The sequence below is a fragment of the Cetorhinus maximus genome, chromosome 24 (genome assembly GCF_964194155.1).
Source record: "Cetorhinus maximus chromosome 24, sCetMax3.hap1.1, whole genome shotgun sequence".
NCBI classification, from domain to species: Eukaryota; Metazoa; Chordata; class Chondrichthyes; order Lamniformes; family Cetorhinidae; genus Cetorhinus; species Cetorhinus maximus.
In genome coordinates this window covers 51549457-51566828 of record NC_135902.1, presented here as the reverse complement: position 1 = coordinate 51566828, position 17372 = coordinate 51549457, and the positions used below count along the sequence as shown (strand labels likewise).

The 17372-nt window shown below is 39.5% G+C and overlaps 1 protein-coding gene across 6 annotated transcripts in view; it reads right to left on the bottom strand.

Moving 5' to 3' along the window:
- tex2 (testis expressed 2) overlaps nucleotides 1-17372 on the bottom strand; it is a 107847-nt gene that overhangs the window by 30045 nt on the left and 60430 nt on the right. For all 6 annotated transcript variants that reach the window (XM_078529040.1, XM_078529038.1, XM_078529037.1 and 3 more), the window contains 4 exons: nucleotides 14524-14724; nucleotides 12228-12576; nucleotides 6390-6637; nucleotides 1571-1717 (listed from right to left, as the gene is read on the bottom strand). In XM_078529040.1, the coding sequence (XP_078385166.1) occupies nucleotides 1571-1717; nucleotides 6390-6637; nucleotides 12228-12576; nucleotides 14524-14724 (945 nt within the window). The remainder of the gene's footprint in view (nucleotides 1-1570; nucleotides 1718-6389; nucleotides 6638-12227; nucleotides 12577-14523; nucleotides 14725-17372) is intronic.

Genomic DNA, 17372 nt, shown 5'->3' with positions numbered 1-17372 from the left:
TCACCCTTGAGAAGGCAGCAGTGAGTCACCTTCTTGAACTGCTACAGGCTCCCTGGTATAGTTACACCTACCAACCGCCTGCCAACTTGAAAAAGCCCAATTTATGCCCACACTCTGATGTCTATCCATTAACCAATCCTCTATCCATGCTAATATATTACCTCCCCATCTCCATGAGCCCTTATTTTGTCTATTAAATTTGTGCGGCACCTTATCAAATGCCTTTTGGGAATCCAGGTACACTACATCTACTGGTTCCCTGTTATCTATCTTACTAGTTACATCCTCAAAAAGCTCTGATAAATTTGTAAAACAGGATTTCCCCTTAGTAAAACCATGTTGACATGTCCTAATCATACTATGCTTTTCTAAGTGCATTGTTAAGACTTCCTTAATAATAGATTCCAGCATTTTCCCCACAAACTGATGTTAAGACTAACTGGCCTGTACTTTTTCCTCACTGCTTTTTCTGTCCTTCCTTTCTTGAAAAGTGTAACATTTTCCAACTTACAATCCAGTGGGACATTCATTCCTGAATCTAAGGAATTTTGGAAAATCATAGCTAGTACAATATATCTGCTGCTATAATAAAAGCAAATACTACAGATGATGGAAACCTGAAAGAAAAACAGAAAATACTGGAAAAACTCAGGTCTGATAGCATCTGTGGAGAGAAAAACAGTTGACATTGAGTCCGTATGACCCTTCTTCAGAGCTACAGAGATGTAGAAATGTGATGAAATTTATACTGTTTAAGGTGGATGGAGCAGGTGAAGCTGGACAGAAGGCCAGCAATAGGTGGGGGCAAAGGAGAGATTGACAAAGATGTCATGAACAAAAGGACAAAGGGAGTGTTAATGGTAGTGGTAAGGGTTAAAAAAGGTGCTGATAGTGGCATTAAGGCAAGAAAGCAGAATGTGAGAATAGTAGAACAGGGGTACAATGAGGCCTCATTATATATTTCATAATAACTAAGCCCCCACCTTCACACATGTCTTCTCTCAAACAAATCCACTCTGTGTTGGCACTTACACCAACAGTGTAACTCTCCATCAATATAAAACAGTTTAAAAGATGAGAGAATGGACCCAGGAGCACAATAACAAAGATTTATCATGCCTTCACTGTCACTGTTTTCAAGAAGGAGTTAGATATAGCTCTTGGGGCGAAAGGGATCAAAGGGTATGGGGAGAAAGCAGGAGCAGGCTATTGAGTTGGATGATCAGCCATGATCATAATGAATGGCGGAGCAGGCTCGAAGGGCCGAATGGCCTACTCCTGCTCCTAGTTTCTATGTTTCTAAATAGCTCAAGACATATTGTTCAAACTCACACGGGTAATACCTACTTAGAGAGGAGCCAAATGCATTCCAAATAGGTTTTTTTCAAATATCTAAGAGGCAGAATATGTCTATGAATCATATACAGACTTGGAGAAGTGCAAGATTTTCCAATTCCTATAATTATGCATGAACAAAATGCAACTAAGCATCTGTGTCATGGAAAATTATATTGAATGCAAACATTATATAGATCAACTTTGATATATGAACTGAACATTGAGTACATACCCTAATCTTGCTGAGTTTCATCTGGATTTTTCGAGACACCAAGTTTGACCAATATTTTTCACCCAAGAAGTCCCAGAAGACTCGCCCAAGCAATGCATTAACCCAAGCCACTTGTTGTTCTGAGTCCTCAATTTGACTGTTTGGCAACTGACATGTAAAGAAAAGAACCGGATCATTAAATAATTAAAAAAAGAAAACGTCAACACCATAATCACTATTACTTTAACAGCAGGATTATTAAAGTTTTTAAGATGACAATATGACTAATGTTTTCTTATGCAAAATCTGATCAAAAATTGTTACAAAATTTATGAACTATTGCATTTTTTCAAAAGATTGTGTCGCATTTTGATATCTAGTATTTGGGTTAGAATTATTAGATAGGGCAAAAACAAATACTTACACAAGTTGATCTGAACATAATTCTAATATTACACAGTTGGACTCCCCACTAGAGGATCAGAGTTAAGATCTGACGCTGCAATTTTGCAGAGAAAGACTGAGCTTCTTCTCATCCTACACTAGATTCTTTCAAGAACCAACATTGACAACTTTCATGGAGGATATCTGCAGGCTTTTGTCCTGCCTTAAACATATTTTTAAATATAACACTATTGTAAAACAAATGAACATACGAATTAAGAGGAGTAGGCCACTCGGCCCCTCGAGCCAGCTCCACCATTTATTAAAATCATGACTGATCTGATTGTAATCTCAACCCTACGTTCCTGCCTACCCCCAATAACCTTTCACCCCCTTGTTAATCAAGAATCTATCTAGCTCTGCCTGAAAAATATTCAAAGACTCCGCTTCCATCTCCTTTTGGAGGAAGAGAGTTCCAAAGACTCACGACCTTGAAGAGAAAACATTTCTCTTCATCTGTCTTATATGAGCAACCCTTTATTTTTAAACCATGACCCTAGTTCTAGATTCTCCCACAAGAGGAAACATCCTCTCCACATCCACCCTTTCAAAACCCCTCAGTATCTTGAAGGTTTTGATCAAGTTGCCTCTTACTCTTCTAAACACAAGCTGAACCTGTCCAACCTTTCCTCATAAGATAACCTGCCCATTCCTGGTATTAGTCTACTAAACCTTCTCTGAACAGCTTTTAACGCATTTAAATCCTTGCTTAAATAAGGAGACCAATACTGTACACAATACTCCAGTGTGGTCTCGCCAATGCCCTGTACAACTGAAGCATAACCTCCCTACTTTTGTAATTAATTCCCCTCACAAAAATGATAACATTCTATTAGCTTTCCGAATTACTTGTTGTACCTGCATACTAGCCTTTTGTGATTCATGCACTAGGACACCCAGATCCCTCAATCTCAGAGCTCTGCAATTTCTCACCATTTAAATAATAAGCTTCTTTTTTATTCTTCCTGCCAAAATGGACAATTTCACATTTGCCCATATTATACTCCATTTGTCAGGTCTTTGCCCACTCACTTAACCTATGTCACTTTGTAGCCTCCCTATGTCCTCTTCACAATTTACTTTGTTACCTATCTTTTTGTCGTTAGCAAATTTAGCAACCATATCTTTGGTCCCTTCATCCAAGTCATTTATATAAATTGTAAAAATTGAGGCAACAGCACTGATCCCTGTGGCACACCATTCGCCATAACCTGCCAACCAGAAAAAGATCCATTTATGCCAATATTCTACCCATGCCAATATGTTACCCACTACACCATGGGCTTTTATTATTCGCAATAACCTTTGATGTGGTACCTTATCAAACGCCTTCTGGAAATCTAAGAACAGTACATCCACCGGCTCCCCTTTATCCACAGCACATGATTCCCCTTTCACAAAACCATGTTGACTCTGCCTGATTGCCTTGACTTTTTCTAAGTGCCCTGCTATAACATCTTTAATTATAGCCTCTAACATTTTCCTTATGACAGATGCTAGACTAACTGGCCTGCAGTTTCCTGTTTTCTATTTCCCTCCCTTTTTGAATAAGGGAGTTACATTTGCTATTTTCCAATCTAATGGAACCTTCCCCAAATCTAGGGAATTTTGTAAAATTAAAACTAACGCATCAACTATCTCACTAGCCATTTATTTCAAGACCTTAGGGTGAAGTCCCTCCAGACCCAGGGATTTGTCAGCCCACAGCTCCAACAATTTGCTCAATACCACTTCCCTGGTGACTGTAATGTTCCAGAGTTCCTCCCTCCCTTCCATCTCCTGATTTACAGCTATTTCTGGGATGTTACATGTGTCCTCTATAGTGAAGACTGATGAAAACTACCTGTTTAATTCATCTGCCATCTCCCTACTTTCCATCATCAATTCCCCAGATGCATTTTCAATGCTTACTTTGTTACTCTTTTCTCATTTAAATATCTAAAGGAACTCTTACTATCTAATCTCCTTATTAATCTTTTTGGAAACAATATAAAGAACAGCAAAGAATGACAATCTTCTGACCTGCCTTTGTGCAATTATATGCTTTTTCTTTAAGTTTGAAACTATCTTTAACTTTTTTAATTAACCACGGATGGCGAGCCTTCCCCTTAGAATTTTTATTTCTCATTGGAAAATATCTATTTTGTACATTCTGAAATATCCCTATAAATGTCTGCCACTGAGCCCCTATTGACCTAGCCCTTAACCTCATTTGCCAGTTCACTTTAGCTAGCTCCACTTTCATGCCCTTAGAATTGACCCTATTTAGATTTAAAATACTAGTCTTGGGCACGCTCATCTCTGCCTCACAATGAATGCAAAATTCAATCATATTGCTACCTAGGGGTGCCATCACTATTAGGTTATCAATTAATCCTATTTCATTGCACAATACCAGGTCTAGTATAGCCTGCTCTCTGCTTGGCTCCAAAACATGCAGTTTTAAGAAACTATTCTGAAAACATTCTATGAACTCATTGACGCTACCTTTGCTCATCTGGTTTTTCCAATCTGTATATAGACTAAAATCCCCCATGTTCCTTTCTGACAAGCTCTCAGTTATCTCTTCTTTTATACTCTATCCTACCATGTAGTTACAATTAGGGGGCTTGTACAAAATTCCCACAAGTGACATTTATCATTTCTCATCTCAACCCTAACTGCTTCTACATCCTGGTTTCCTGAACTTAGCTCATCCCTCTCTAATGTGCTAATACCATCATTAATTAACAGAGCCACCCCTCCACCTTTTTCTAACTTCCTGTCCTTCCTAAATATCACCTATCCTTCAGGTCTCAATCTATGTCACCTTGTAGCCATGTCACTGTGTTGGCTATCAGCTTGTACTTATTTGTTTCTATTTGCACTATCAGTTAATCTGTTTTGTTTCGAATGCTACATGTGTTTTAGGTACAGAGTCTTTAATTTTGTCCTTTTATTATTTTTGTAGCATCTAGCCTTATCTGATTTACGCTCAGATTTGTACTCTCCGTCCCTTCCTGTCACAATCTGTTTATCATTTCCCATATTAGTACCATTATCTCTTGCCTTGTCTTTACTCTTTGGTTTACCACATCTTGATCCCTTGCCCCCACTATACAGTTTAAAATCCTCTTTACTTCTAGCTATGTGGCTTGCTAGGACACCAGCTCCAGCACAGTTCAGGTGTAGACTATCCCAATGGTACAGATCCCACTTTCCCAAATACTGGTGTCAGTGTGCCACAAACCAGAACCCACTACTCCCACACCAGTCTTTGAGCCACACATTCATTTTTCTAATCTTATTTGTCCTAGGCCAATTTGCACATGGTTCAGGTAATAATCCAGAAATGTTTACCTTTGAGGTTCTACTTAATTTTGTGTCTAGCTCCTCATACTGACTATGCAGAACCCCCTTCCTCGTCCTGCCTATGTCTTTGGTACATACATGGACCACGATCACTGGATCCTCCCCCTCACACTGCAACTTCCTCTCCAGCCCTGAGCAAACGTCCTGAACCCTGGCATTGGGCAGGCAACATAGCCGTCTAGACTCTTGATCCTTGCTACAGAGAATAGTGTCAATCCCCCTTACGATATTGTCCCCTACTACCACTATATTCCTTTGTGCTTCCCCAACTTATATGGCTTCCTGTAGCACAATGCCATGGTCAGTCAGCTCATCCACCCTGCAGCCCCTACTCTCATCCAAACAAGCTGACAGAACCTCAGCCCTGTTAGACAATTGCAGAGGCTGACACTCCTGCCCTCTGGGTCCCCTTACCTGCCTCAGCTGCAGTCACACCCTCCTGTCCCTGACCACCATCTAAATCAGAAGACCCTACCCTAGGGGCTGTGACTGCCTCTTGGTACAAAGCATCCAGGTAACTCTTGCCCTCCCTGATGTGCCGCAGTGTCCCCAGCTCAGCCTCCAGCTCAATGACTGAGCTGAAGCTCCTCAAGCCGCAGACACTTACTGCAGACATGCTTGCCCTGGATAACACCGGTATCCAGGAGCCCCCTCCACCCCATGCTGCAGGTGTGACATCACCTTTCCTGCCATACTTATGTGCTTTAATTAATTACTTAGTTATTTGATTCAATTGTTACTTTATATATTTATTAATCTTATGACCTATTCCTGTACTATCTTAAACCATAGGAATAGAATAGACCTTGACCACTTACCGGATACTCACCAAACAGCTAGCTTCTTCCCCTGTAGTAGAGCAAGAACCAGTTCCTACAGGGTGAAAAAGTTAGAAAAAGCAAAGGAGCACCTCCGTCCCCTCCTCACCAAACACTCACTCCACTGAGGTTGCACTCCAGTGCTAGTCGCACTGAGAATGAAAATACAAAGATGATATGGATTGGAAGAAAAATATCAAAAAGCGTAACTAGTTTATTTTTCTTACCTTATTAGCAGCTGTGGGACTACTTTCTGCACTGTGGACAGGACTTAAGTTAGGACTGGGGATTTTTTCAGGAATGTACTTTGCCATGTACACAGTATAGTCCAGAAGCATTTTCTGGCGCACACCAGATGAGAGATCTTTCTGTTTGGATTGTGACATGAATTCTTCAACACTTCCCTTACTGCTGTTGCGACTATGTGTCAGCATTCCTGACTGGCTATTGTTCCTACTGTGTGATGGCACAAAACCTAAAGTAAAGAACAACTGATTACCGTCATGTGAACATTGAATTACTTTAAAAACTCTTCACAACAGCTTTACATCCAGCCTCAAACTTCAAGTCTAAAACACCTAAGACTTCTAAAGTATTTTGAAGAAGGGAAAATTAAGCAAATAGTTGGAAGAGCAACATTTCAAAATTTGACATCAAACATGCCCTTATTAAATCCATTACTGGAAAGTTCAAAATATCAAACCTTCAATTATTTGCTGTAAATGTTAATTCTCATTAAATTAATGTTTTCATTAAATAACGCAATGAGCTAAACAGCTAATATAAAGAATTGTAGCATAGTGGAGATTCATGCTAGGATGTTAACGGAACAAATCTATTGACAGTAAGGGAATGACAAACTGGGCAATAATATTAAAATGTAAATTCAGGATTACAACCTTTCAAAGGTTGTCATTCTAACAAATTCGGGACAGAATTTGACTGACAATTTAGATTGAAATTGCCTAACTTTTCACAAGATGATTAAACAGGTCAAGTCTTTGATAATGACTGCCATGTTCCTTATGAAAATGGAACAGCACAGCTTCTTTGCTCCTTTCTGACTTCTGTACCTGTCTCCAGCCCTCATTCCTCTAAGAACTCCACGTTCCTTTAACTCTGGCTACCTAAGCATTTCCTCACTTCCTTCACTCCCTCTTTACAGCTGTGCATTCAGCCATTTAGGCCCTCAGTTCTGGAATTCCCTCCCTAATCCTTTCTGCTTCTCATCCTTTTTATCTTACTTTAATACCTTCTTAAAACCTATATTTTTGATCAAAGCTTCTAGTCACTCCATCTAATATGTATTTCTTTGGCTCTATGTCAATCATTTTTTAAAAATTCATTCAAGGGATGTGGACATCACTGGCTAGGCCAGCATTTCTTGCCCATCCCTAATTTCCTTCATGAATCGTGGCAGTCCATGTGTTGTAGGAACATCTACAGTGCTGTTAAGGAGGAAGATCAAGGATTTTGATCCAGCGACACTGATGGAATGGCAATAAGGTTCCAAGTCAGGATGGAGTGCAACTTGGAGGGGATCTTGCAAGTGTCGTTCCCATGCATCTGCTGCCCTTGTTCTTCTAGGCGGTAGTGGTCATGGGTTTGGAAGGTGCTGTTGAAGGAGTGTTGGTGAGCTGCTGCAGTGCATCTTGTAAATGGTACACATTATATTGCCACTGTGCGTTGGTGGTGGAGGGAGTGAATGTTGAAGGTCGTGAATGAGGTAGCAATCAGGGAGGCTGCTTTATCCTGGATGGCGTCGAGCTTCTTGAGTGTTGTTGAAGCTTCACTCAGCCTGGCAAGTGGAGAGTATTTCATCACACCCCTGACTAGTGTCTTGTAGATGATGGAAAAGCTTTGGGGAGGGCTCAGGATGGGAGCTACTCTCCACAGAATTCCCAGCCTTTGACCTGTTCCTGTAGTCACAGTATTTCTATGGCTGCTCCAGTTCAGTTTCTGGTCAATGGTAATCCCCAGGATGTTGATATAGTAGGGGATTCAGCGATGGTGATGCCATTAAATGTCATGGGGAGATGGTTAGATTCTCTCTTGTTGGAGATGGTCATTGCCTGACACTTGTGGTGCGAAAGTTACTTGCCACTTATCAGCCTAAGCCTAAATGTTGTCTAGGTAATGTCCTGTTGGTGGGACAGGACATACCTAGGGGTGGTGATGGTAATGTCTGGGGCATTGTCTATAAGATACGAATCCGTCAGTATGACTATGTCAGGCTGTTGTTTGACTAGTCTGTGGGACAGCTCTCCCAATTTTGGCACAAGCCCCCAGGTGTTAATGTGGAGGACTTTGCAGGGTCAACAGGGTTAGGTTTGCCATCATCATTTCCAGTGCCTAGGTCAAATCCGGGTGATCCGTCCAGTTTCCTTTTTTTTTGTATGATTACCTTTCTGTGAAGTGCCGTAGAACTTGGTAAAAGGGATTATAGTGTTGTAATGTTTAGTTAGTTCATAATGTTGTAATTTCTTATAAATGCCCAATTGTGTGTAGAAAATGTCTGTACTTCTGGCTTTTGGAACTATCAAATTGTTCAGCCAAGTGATGTGCCCTTGCAAGAGATACAGAGGAGCAAAGAAACTGAAGACATTCCAGTATGACAACACTGGGCATAAAGATGTGGATTTCGAATCAATGAATTTAATGAGACTTTGGAAAGATTCCAAAAATAACACGATGAGCAGGAATGTCCAGCAACTTTTTCCAGAAATGAAGGACAGCTTGTTGTGGTTCAACAAAGCAAAGGAGTTTTGGGGATTGAGTATAACTAAATCTAAAGTTAAAAGCCAAGTTACAATCCTGGATACACATTATTTCCGGCAAAATCTCAAAAGGGTGTTCAATGACAGAGTGCACCCTAAATGCTTGATGCCTTGGCAATGAAATGCATCAGGATTGTGTGGAGTTTTAGGCTGTTTGTGCTACTTAATCAAAATATACATATGATAATGAATGAGAATTCTAAAAGATATTTCTGCCACCATTAAGTTCCACTTTGACATTTTCTAAACTATCTTATTAAAGTAAGATGCTACATACTTGAAATTATGCCAGTTACACAGTGCATTTCAAACAGTTCAATTAAGATTTACTCATATCTAAGCTGCGTGCAAATGAGCTTTAATGTACATTTGTCCACATTACTGGGATTTTTTGCAGGGAGATGTGTACTATAGTCCAAGATTTAGAATACTTAATAAAATGAAGGGAAAATATGGCAGCTTGCTTCATTTGAAAACTTTGCAACTAAACACAAACATGTTTTGCTATTAACAGCTTTACAAAGTCTATTTTTGGATCACCCACTTTTTCTTCACCAACCTCTTCCTGCCATGTTCTCCTTTCCCCCTAAAGACTTTGACTTTGTTGCTAAGTGTTCCCACTGGAGTTTAGAAGAGCAAGAGGAACTTGATTGAAACATAAGATCCTGAGGGGACTTGACAGGTGGAAAGGATATTTCTTCTTATGGAAGAATCTAGAACTCAGGGTCACTGTTTCAAAATAAGGGGTCCCCCATTTAGGGCAGAGATGAAGAAAAGTTTTTTTCCCCTCAGAAGGCTGAGACACTTTGGAATTCTCTTCCTCAAAAGGTGGTTGAGGCAGAGTCCTTGAATATCTTTAAGGCAGAGTTAGATATTCTCGATAAGCAAGGGGATGAAAGGTTATCGGGGGTAGGCAGGAATATGAATTTAAAATCAGATCAGCCATGATCTTACTAAATGGTGGAGCAGGTTGAAGGGCCGATTGGCCGACTCCTGTTCCAAATTCGTATGTTCGTTGTGTGATCAGTGGTACATTGCTCAATTATTATTCATGCATAGGCATTAATTTTGAGTGTAGGCAGGTCATTCAACCCCAGGGACATCAGAATAGAGTTCAATGCTGTCCTCATCCAATATCCAGACACATGTACTTCTAGCAGAATTCACTGGATGGCAGCCAGAAGCAGTAATTCTGATCAAGCTCCCTCACTGCAATTCCAGGACACTTAATACAATTATAGTACCCTTCTAACCTTAGCTGAAATCACCTTACTCAGAAACTGAAGCTGGACCTTTTGCTCTGTACATCAATTACTTACGAGATAAGCTTGCTCAGTCAGTCATCAGGAAATAACTGAAATTGGTATTTAACCAACTAACAAGGTATATTAAATTAGGGCACATGATGAATAAGAAAGACTGTGGGAGACTGCAGCCAGGAGAGTAGGCAGTTACATGGCTAATACAATATTGGCAAATATGAAGTAATGCATGTTGGCACAAAGAGGAGAATTGAAATATATCTTAAATTTTAAAAACAGGAATGCAGGTGGAAATATCTGAAGGTCAAGTAGGATTCTACATTTCAATAGATGCCAGTGAATGAAAAAGATAAATCTGTGTAAGACATTGATTAGACCACAGTTGGAATACTGCATATAGTTTTAGAAAGGATATTGAAACCATGGAAAAGATACAATGCACATTGACTAAGCTGTTGCTTGCTATAACAGGATACAATTATGAAGAAAAACTTGGAAAACTATCCCAGTGAATTCAGTCCTAAAGAAGGATCAGCCTGAATCTAACAGAAGGGTTAAAAACTCTGGACAGGTTTGAGAGGAAGAAGAGTGAAAGATTATTTTCTCTAATCTATGAAAATTAGTACCAAAAGCATAAAAGTTTATGGTGTAGGGGGGTAACATGTTGGCATGGTTAGAAGGTTGGCTAGCTAACCGGAAGCAGAGAGTTGGCATAAATGGGTCTTTTTTCTGTTTGGAAGGATGTGACAAGTCGTGTGGCACAGGGATCAGTGCTGGGGCCTCAATTTTTTACAATTTATATAAATGACTTGGATGAAGGGATCGGAGGAATGATTGCTAAATTTGCTGACGCAAAAATAGGTAGGAAAGTGAATTGTGATGAGGACGTTAAGGAGGCTACAAAGTGACATAGATAGGTTAAGTGAGTGGGCAAAGATCTGGCAAATGGAGTATAATGTGGGCAAATGTGAATTTGTTCATTTTGGCAGGAAGAATAAAAAAGATTGGATCTGGGTGTCCTAGTGCATGAATCACAAAAGGCTAGTATGCAGGTACATAAGTAATTAGGAAAGTTAATAGAATGTTATCATTTATTGTGAGGGGAATGGATTACAAAAGTAGGGAGGTTATGCTTCAGTTGTACAGGGCACTGATGAGACCACATCTGAAGTAGTGTACAGTACTGGTCTCCTTATTTAAAGAAAGATGTAAATGCATTAGAAGCCGTTCAGAGAAGGTTTACTAGACTAATACCAGGAATGGGTGGGTTGACTTATGAGGAGAGGCTGGACACGTTAGGCTTGTATCCACTGGAATTTAAAAGAGCAAAGGGCAACTTAATTGAAACCTTTAAGATCCTGAGGGGTCTTGACAGGGTGGATGTGGAGAGGATGTTTCCTCTTGTGGGAGAATTTAGAACTAAGGGTCACTGTTTAAAAAAATAAGAGGTCGCTCATTTAAGACAGAGGAGAAGAAACTTTTGCTCTGAGGGTTCAGAGGCTCTCTTCCTCAAAAGGTGATGGAAACAGTTTTTGAATAACTTTAAGGCAGAGCTAGATAGATTCTTGATTAACAAAGGGTGAAAGGTTATTGGGGGGTAGGCAGGAATGCGGGGTTGAGGTTACATTCAGATCAACCATGATCTTATTGAATGGCAGAGCAGGCTTGAGGTGGCCTACTCTTGCTTCTAATTCATACAAAATCAGGGAAGTCAGAACTATTTTCATGCAAAACAGTATTAGAATATGGAACACATGTGGCTACAGAAACTAATTTAATAACAACAATATAAGAGGCAATGATGGCATGTGGAAAAAGCAGGGAGTTTGGATTATAGCAGGTCACTAATGCTACTCAGGCACAACAGGTTGAGTGGCCTACACCTGTGCTGAGATTTTTATGATTCTAAATGTGTCCATTTTCTAACAAATTGTCTTCAATAAAACAGGTTACATCATATCTATATACAGCTTTATAAAACCATCCTCCCACTGAGATTTCAGTAGCATAGAAAACATTGGTTCACCTGGTATGCCACCTCCTCCTAGGCTGGCCAGTCGCTTAGCATCAGCTTTCAATTTGGAGGCTAAAATGAACCTCCTGAACCATTCTTCCTTTTCTCTACCAGTCCTTCCAAAAAGATATAAAACTTGGTCCTTCTGGCAAATTGTCTTTGCAGAATCTTGTGACACAGAAGGTTTCCTTGGTTCCTCAAGTGCAGTTTCAATTTTTTCAGCAAGGAGCTTTTCCTCCACATTTTCCTTCTCTGTCTGAGTCTTTGACATAAAGTCATCTTGTCTGGCAAGTTCAATGCAAATTGGGTACTTTTTATTCCATATTCTTTTCCTAGCCAGACCCTTTGGAACTAAATGCACCTGTTAAAAATAAAGATTACCCTTTTACATTGTAGTTTTTGTCTTAGTGTTTCCAAAAAAAATGTTTCTATTATCAAAAAAAAAATAACCATTCTGTTGAAGTTTAGCAACATAAATCAAGACTTAACAGAAGGTGAAGAAAATCTAAATCAAGAAATACAGCTCAGATAGCATTACTTTCCAATAAAATAACAGCTGACTTCTGGGCAGCTGACCACAGCTTGCCATAGGCCATCCATATCACAGGACCCTGCCTTTCATGTGAAAAGGAGCCTACCACCTGAAAAAAGGAGGGGGTTCAGCCCTCCTCACCAGTTGGCCCATGAAAGCTGCAGCAGCCAAATGAGGTTAACAGGCCAGTAAGGCTACTGACCCTTTCTTTTTTGGGGTTGTTACCACCTGCTAATGCCATATCTCAGCAGGTTAACAAAGGCCCCAACTTGTTTTCTCAGAAATGTTAGCTATTTGAACCATAGCACAATAGAACATTGGAAACAAGAATGTACGCAGTGCAGAATACAGCATTGCTGTATCTATATCAGGATGAACTTCTGGAAGTGTCCCCACCTATTTGCTGGTGTTTTTGTTTCTTGATTACCTTTGTTTGTTCCCAATTGATCTAGAGCACTGGGATGTTGTTTGTGACCAAATTTGGAAAACCTGTCTTTTTATATAATTGTTTCTGTATTGCTTTCCCACTTTATAATTGTTATCCCTATATTTTACAGACTTAGTTCCTTCTTTCTCTAAATATGTCTCCTATATTTTGTCATTGCTCTATTTTTTTCATTTTTTCTTAAAATTTCTTTCAAACGGAAATTGGATAGGCACTTGAAGAGAAAAAGTTTGCAGGGCTATGGGGGAAGGTTGGTGGGAGTGAGACTAGCTATATTATTCCTACAGAGGGACGTCATGGTGTTGACTGGCTCAATGTCTTCCTTCTGTGCTGTAACCATTCTATGATTGCCTCCCGCTTTGTATGCATCGCACACTTACTCCCTTATTGATTTACTCTCCTTTTACCTTTTATAAAGGCCAGAGCAAAAATAAGGTGTTATTCAACATGAAGTTGGGTATCAAGGCAGATTAAGATGCCACAAATAGGTACAGAATTCAAACATGAGGTGGTATAGCATTGCATGCATGGTGAACTGAACCGTAGAAGCTCAGGCTGGAGGGCGGAATTAAGTAGCTAGAGCTTCCGAAAGGGAGACGCCTTTAAAAGGAGGAAATGAAAAATATTACACATCATACACCTTCTGCCCCCTATCAATGGGGTTACACACAATTCAGGTTACCGTCCTCTGTTAACCAGCTTGTCTGTCTGTCTTTCACCTCTCTTCACAAAGGAACATTTTCATTCCCAACAATAGTGACATTCTGTCCTCCTTTCTAAATAGGGTTCCCATGTGCATCAATTTTCCCTGCCCTAGGGCTTTCCTTTCTTTCCCACTTCAAGTGAGATGTTAAACCAAGACTCCGTCTGCCTTCTAGAAGATTTTGTTTGAAGAAAAGCAAGAGAGCTGTCCCTGCATCTTGGACAATATTTATGTCTCCAACATCATTAAACAGTAGGTTGTACAATTATTTATCTCATTGCTGTTTGCTTTCTTGCTTTTCAACACTTTCTTTCCTTTCTTCTTCAAGTGTATTTCTCGGTTTCTTTTACCCTCTCAACAGCATCAATCTTCCCTCCCCACCAGTGTTCCCCACCTTCCCCCTGCCCAGCATCAAACAGTTTTCATTTTATAAGGTGGGGTAAGAAGGCAGAGCAGAAACAGCCTAGTTTGCCTATCCTTGCAGTCCCTCCATTAAACTTACGTTGGCTTGTCAGCATTTCAATGCAAGTATACAGTCTCAGAATCCAGATGTACAATTCCATCTTATAGTTTTCTGCCATATTTAATTATCCTCAAATCTTGCATTTGCAAGTCTTCTGGTACTCACCCTACTGTCCAATAGATCGTAAATCTTCTGGCTGATATATGTGGCCATTGTCTTGGCCTCATTGAAAGAAGCCCTTCGAGAAATATTTTTATTCGGTTTTGAAAGCCTTAGTACAGTCCCTTCAAGACGAATGAAGACAGAATGGGTCAGTGTAGCATGATAGGTTTCAGGATCATAATTGTAAATTTCATTCATCCAGCCCTGCAGAGAAGAAAAACGTAGAATAAAGGGATTGCAACTTCTTTAAATATACTTATATATCAGTGACTTCTTTCTCGCCCTTTGTTAAACAGGCAAACCACCAAAAATCAAAAAGCTAAATTGATTTCAAATTTGCTAAGATACACTGATATGTAAAGGTATCATAGTGAACCTGCTATGACCTTCCCCACCCTAAAAACAAGCTGGAACTTGAGAAATTTATGCTCGGTAAAGAATTCTGCCATATCACTCCAGTTGCAAGGATCTTGCAGAACCAAATTTAGGACTAAAATGTATCCATCTCTCTTGGGCAAGTTTAATATGTATCTACGAAATAAATATAGGAACTTCACATTGCTCAATACGTATGAATGACGAACAGATGTCAAGTTGCCATTTTTGCACAGCTTATGGCAGGCGGTGCATCTAGGACAGCAACTTGTGGATTAACTGCAGTTGGCTGAAATTACAGTTCAATTTGCGCATAGATAACAGGGAGCTAATTAGCATCACCATTATTTTTATGGTAAAGTCTGGCCCAACATCTAACCTATATTAAATTTTAACAGGAAATATAGTGCATGTATTAATCCACATGCATTTTTGTCACATTTACTTGTGTTTAAAATACAATTCAACATATCAAAAGATGGAATATTTGTGGCAGCTTGCATATTACTTGTGAAATTACTTTTGTAGAACAAAACCTATACTACTAACCATCTCATTAAAATGGAAGTCTATATAAAAACTGCCCCAAAGGTTTCACCTATTTAATACTCCAAATTTCTGAACCACAGATTGTAGGTAGAAGGAATCATGTGACTAGATATGCAAATCAGATTTTGGTTACACTTGAGGAAAAGGAGTTGTAAAGCTGCATCACTCAGTTGTGCAGCACCAGAAGCAGCTCTGGTTGGAATTAATAGAGTTATAAGTAATGTGTCCAATGTCCACTATGAGAATCTGATGGGATTTAAACATTTCATGTTGTGCGATTCTCATCCCATAGTACACCTACTCTAGCTAAATAAGGTTGCATCAAGGGAGGACGTGGCTGACATCTCGATCGTTGTATGAAGGTAGAGATATTTGAAGCAGGCGGGGCACACAAACTCTATACGACTGAAGGCAGGATGAGCATTTTGAGCTCAGTAATTTTTCTTCACCTCCCCCCCCCCAATTTTTGAAACTTTCCAGCAGAGTCTGCAAGGCAAGATCTGATTACAATTCAAAAAGGAGCAGAGGAATTCTTCTGTTGCTTTGAGAACATATATCTCAATCCACATCACTAAAACAGATTATCCAGTCATTTATCTCATTGTTACATGGGGGTCCATGCAGTACCACAAATTGTCTGCTGCATTTCCTTATGCTAGAAAGAATGAATTTTAATTTATAGAGCCTCTCACGACCTCAGGACACTTCTGCAATCATTGCTGGAATGTAGAAAATTCAGTAGTTAATTTCCACACTGAAAGCTCCCACAAACAGTAATGAAACGAGTGACTAAATCATCAGTTTCAAAGCACTGATTAGGTGTAAATATATTGGGTCACAACAGTGAGCAAATTCCCCTGTTCTTTTTTGATTAGCATCATGGGGTGGGCAGGGTCTTTGACGTCCACCTCAGGGGATAGTCGGGGCCTTAGTTTAAGAACATAACAGTTACCATGCCTCACTGTCTGAAGCATTTTGGAATATCCTGAGGTCATGAAAGGCACTATACAAATGCCAATTCTTATTTTTACAATTGGAGACTAAACAGACCAATTTCCAGGGACTCAATTGTGAGTGTGATTAACAATCCCAGCTGATTTTCCAGAAACTTGCATATTCCAATTACTGAAGAGCCTTCAAAGGCTTTTAGCAAAAATCAACAGCCTGGTTTGAATTTCAAAAGACTGTTACTTCCAGGATACAAATTCAATGATGCTGCTATATTTACAATTTAGATGGGATTTCTGATCGAGTGCCATTATTTCAAGTAAATTATTTCAATAAAATAAACGAGGCTCAGCTTTCATTCATATGAATAATTCAGGAGCTGACACAATGCAAATTTATATTATTGTAACAGGCTTCTAAACATATTAACAGATTGATAGCATACTGCAGGAAATGTCAGTTTGCTTCCAAAAAGGCTTAATCCCATTCATTTCATCTGAAAGCTACAAAAAGGTCAACACATATCTCAGCTCCTAGATTACTTCAAAAAAATAATTCTAATAACAATAGAATTATTTTCATTACTAGATGGAACATTAATCCGAAAACCTATTGTATTAAACTGTCCATATTGTAACAGTAATTGGAAAATAATTTTAGGAGTAGCCTGTTAGGAATTATAACTGAAGGGGTGGTCAAAAAGATTGATTTTGAGAAGGCTTTTAAATAAGCAGAGATTTAAGTGGTGAAGTGGAAGGGTTTAGGAAGGAAATCTCAGAAAATAGGGCCATGGTGGCTGAAGGCTCAGTGACCAATGGTGGGACAAAGGGAGGGAATGTGATGCGCCAAAGATCTGATTGATGGATGAGGAGGAACACATAGCTAGAAGAGGTTGCAGAGCTAAGCAGAGATTTGAGACTAAATAAGAGAATTTGAAATTAGTGCATCGTGAAGCAGTGCAGCATGGTAAGAACAGGAGT